The sequence below is a fragment of the Peromyscus maniculatus genome, chromosome 4 (genome assembly GCF_049852395.1).
Source record: "Peromyscus maniculatus bairdii isolate BWxNUB_F1_BW_parent chromosome 4, HU_Pman_BW_mat_3.1, whole genome shotgun sequence".
Taxonomy (NCBI): Eukaryota; Metazoa; Chordata; class Mammalia; order Rodentia; family Cricetidae; genus Peromyscus; species Peromyscus maniculatus.
In genome coordinates this window covers 65274008-65275557 of record NC_134855.1, presented here as the reverse complement: position 1 = coordinate 65275557, position 1550 = coordinate 65274008, and the positions used below count along the sequence as shown (strand labels likewise).

General features: G+C 38.2%; 1 protein-coding gene across 1 annotated transcript; it reads right to left on the bottom strand.

Annotated features, from left to right (window-relative positions):
* On the bottom strand, positions 1-1068 carry LOC102917830 (olfactory receptor 4C6-like). Its single transcript, XM_006995010.2, has one exon. The coding sequence runs from the start codon at positions 1066-1068 to the stop codon at positions 1-3; it is 1068 nt and encodes a 355-aa protein (XP_006995072.2).
* Between the last annotated feature and the right edge of the window lie 482 nt (positions 1069-1550).

Genomic DNA, 1550 nt, shown 5'->3' with positions numbered 1-1550 from the left:
CTAGTGACCACCCAGTGTCCCCTGTTTCATCAGAAGCTTCCTTATGGCATTTTTCACCTCTGAGTTCCTCAAGGTGTAGATCAAAGGATTTAACATTGGCTCAATAACGGTAAAGGACACAGCCATTATCTTGTCTACTGGGTAAGTGACCACAGGTCTGACATACAAGAAAATACAGGGCACAAAGAATAACACAACAACTGTGAAGTGAGAAGTACATGTGGAGAGGGCTTTTCGCCTTCCTTCAGAACTACAGGACTTTAGGGAGCAGAGGATGATCACATAGGAAGCAGTTAGAATAAGGAAAATGGCCATACACATCACTCCACTGTTGAGAATGACTAAGAGACCTAGAATATAGGTGTCCATGCAGGCCAGTTTCAGCAGTGGAAATAAATCACACATAAAGTGATCTATGATATTGGGGCCACAGAAAGGTATTTGATGCATAAAGAGAAGCTGAATGGTTGCATGTGCAAATCCACCTACCCAAGTCCCTCCTACCATCAAGCGGCATATTCTGGGGCTCATGATAGTTATATAATGCAGAGGCTTACAGATGGCCACATAGCGGTCATAGGCCATCACAATGAGAAGGATTATCACCACACCACCAAAGAAGTGATCCACAAACAGCTGAGTCATGCAAACTTCCAATGAAATGGAAATGTTCTCAGAGAAAGAGTCCACAATTAACTTAGGCGTAATGATAGAAGAGTAAGTTATCTCCATGAGTGAAAGTGACTTAAGGAAGAAATACATTGGTGATCTCAGACCCGGGCTTCTGGTTATTGTTACCACAATCAGTACATTTCCTAACATTGTAGCTACATACATTATTAGGAATAAAACTGAGAATATTTTTCTTAGCTCTGGATTCTTTGTAATTCCCAAAAGAATAAATTCAGTCACATTGTTCATCTTCTCTCTTTGATGTGGGCTGATAAAAACATGGAATTCTGCACTGCAGATTCTGCAAGAGAAATGGGTTTTTCTGTCAGTAATCATTGGGTTGTTGAACAGTTTGGGGGCACTATCTAATACCCTCCTTATCAATTCTTTCTTCATCTTGTGGTACATAAACTAGGTGCTCACAATAAAAGCCTGATGTCAGCTTGAACTCTACTGGTCTCAGAGCATCCCATCTTTACACTGATGAGCTCATGTTTTCTGTTCAAGTATTTTCTGCCTGAATTCAAACCCTGCTTCATCCCTTTACTGTACAGATATTCCTAGGCAGATTAAGAGGTTAATACTCTAGCACAAGCTTTGACCAACTAATGATAACCAGTTTAGTGCATTCTTTGGTTAATTTTGTCTTTCCATGCCCACTCTCTTCATGTCTTCATTCTGCATGATTTATTTATTTATTTATTTATTCATTCATTCATTCATTCATTCATTCATTCATTTATTTATTTAAAACAACAGGAAGAAAATCTACTTAATATGAAAGACCTATTTAGTGTCTGTATTTGGGAAACTTGAAGTTTGGATGCTGAATTTCATTTTTCATTAAATAATCCAAATACTTGGAAAACATAAAAAAA

What these genes read in the sequence shown, in the direction of transcription:
- LOC102917830 (XM_006995010.2), bottom strand. Translation starts at nt 1,068, where the DNA reads ATGAAGAAAGAATTGATAAGGAGGGTATTAGATAGTGCCCCCAAACTG.